Below are 1207 nucleotides of genomic sequence, written 5' to 3'. Positions count from 1 at the left end.
ATGCCGACTCAGTGTTCTTGATGTTCTCAGCTTGTGCACGAAAATGATAAGCGCAGTTTTCGAATCTGGAGAGGCGGTATCGTGGATGCACACTGCTGAGAAAGATATTAATGAAGTTCCAAGGCTGCTCAGATTGTCGAGGTTAACATGACGGTCTCTCAACAATTGATTCATCATCATAACCATTAACATTACGAGATTATCCACAAAACCACTGCTCATATTAGTCAACACGAGCTCACTAGTGACTGATTTCAACAGGTATTTCCTGGAGTTCTGGTGAGAAGCAGTGACCAGTGCAGTTAAAGCGGTTTGTTTTGAAAAATATCTCACTGAAGATATTGGTGGATGTGTCGCTGAATATCGTGGATTGGTTGAAGATGGAAATGAACACGGTTGGATGCCGACTCAGTGTTCTTGATGTTCTCAGCTTGCGCACGAGATGATAAGCGCAGTTTTCGAATCTGGAGAGGCGGTATCGTGGATGCACACTGCCGAGAAAGATATTAATGAAGTTCCAAGGCTGCTCAGATTGTCGAGGTTAACATGACGGTCTCTCAACAATTGATTCATCATCATAACCATTAACATTACGAGATTATCCACAAAACCACTGCTCATATTAGTCAACACGAGCTCACTAGTGACTGATTTCAACAGGTATTTCCTGGAGTTCTGGTGAGAAGCAGTGACCAGTTGAGTTGACGTACTTGTGTTTTGAGAGAGTAACTCACTGAAGACATTGGTGGATGTGTCGCTGAATATCGTGGATCGGTTGAAGATGGAAATGAACACGGTTGGATGCCGACTCAGTGTTCTTGATGTTCTCAGCTTGCGCACGAAAATGATAAGCGCAGTTTTCGAATCTGGAGAGGCGGTATCGTGGATGCACACTGCTGAGAAAGATATTAATGAAGTTCCAAGGCTGCTCAGATTGTCGAGGTTAACATGACAGTCTCTCAACAATTGATTCATCATCATAACCATTAACATTACGAGATTATCCACAAAACCACTGCTCATATTAGTCAACACGAGCTCACTAGTGACTGATTTCAACAGGTATTTCCTGGAGTTCTGGTGAGAAGCAGTGACCAGTTGAGTTGACGTACTTGTGTTTTGAGAGAGTAACTCACTGAAGACATTGGTGGATGTGTCGCTGAATATCGTGGATCGGTTGATGATGGAAATGAACACGGTTGGATGC

General features: G+C 43.2%; 1 protein-coding gene across 1 annotated transcript; it reads right to left on the bottom strand.

Moving 5' to 3' along the window:
- Positions 1–426: 426 nt before the first annotated feature.
- Smp_185900 (hypothetical protein) lies at positions 427–1023 on the bottom strand (the record flags this gene model as incomplete). Its single annotated transcript, XM_018792083.1, has 1 exon — positions 427–1023. The coding sequence occupies one exon, from the start codon at positions 1021–1023 to the stop codon at positions 427–429; it is 597 nt and encodes a 198-aa protein (XP_018644557.1).
- Positions 1024–1207: the final 184 nt, after the last annotated feature.

The sequence above is a fragment of the Schistosoma mansoni genome (assembly GCF_000237925.1).
Source record: "Schistosoma mansoni, WGS project CABG00000000 data, supercontig 1286, strain Puerto Rico, whole genome shotgun sequence".
In the NCBI taxonomy this organism is placed as follows: Eukaryota; Metazoa; Platyhelminthes; class Trematoda; order Strigeidida; family Schistosomatidae; genus Schistosoma; species Schistosoma mansoni.
The sequence above is the reverse complement of the archived record's forward strand: the minus strand, read 5'-3'. Positions and strand labels throughout refer to the sequence as shown.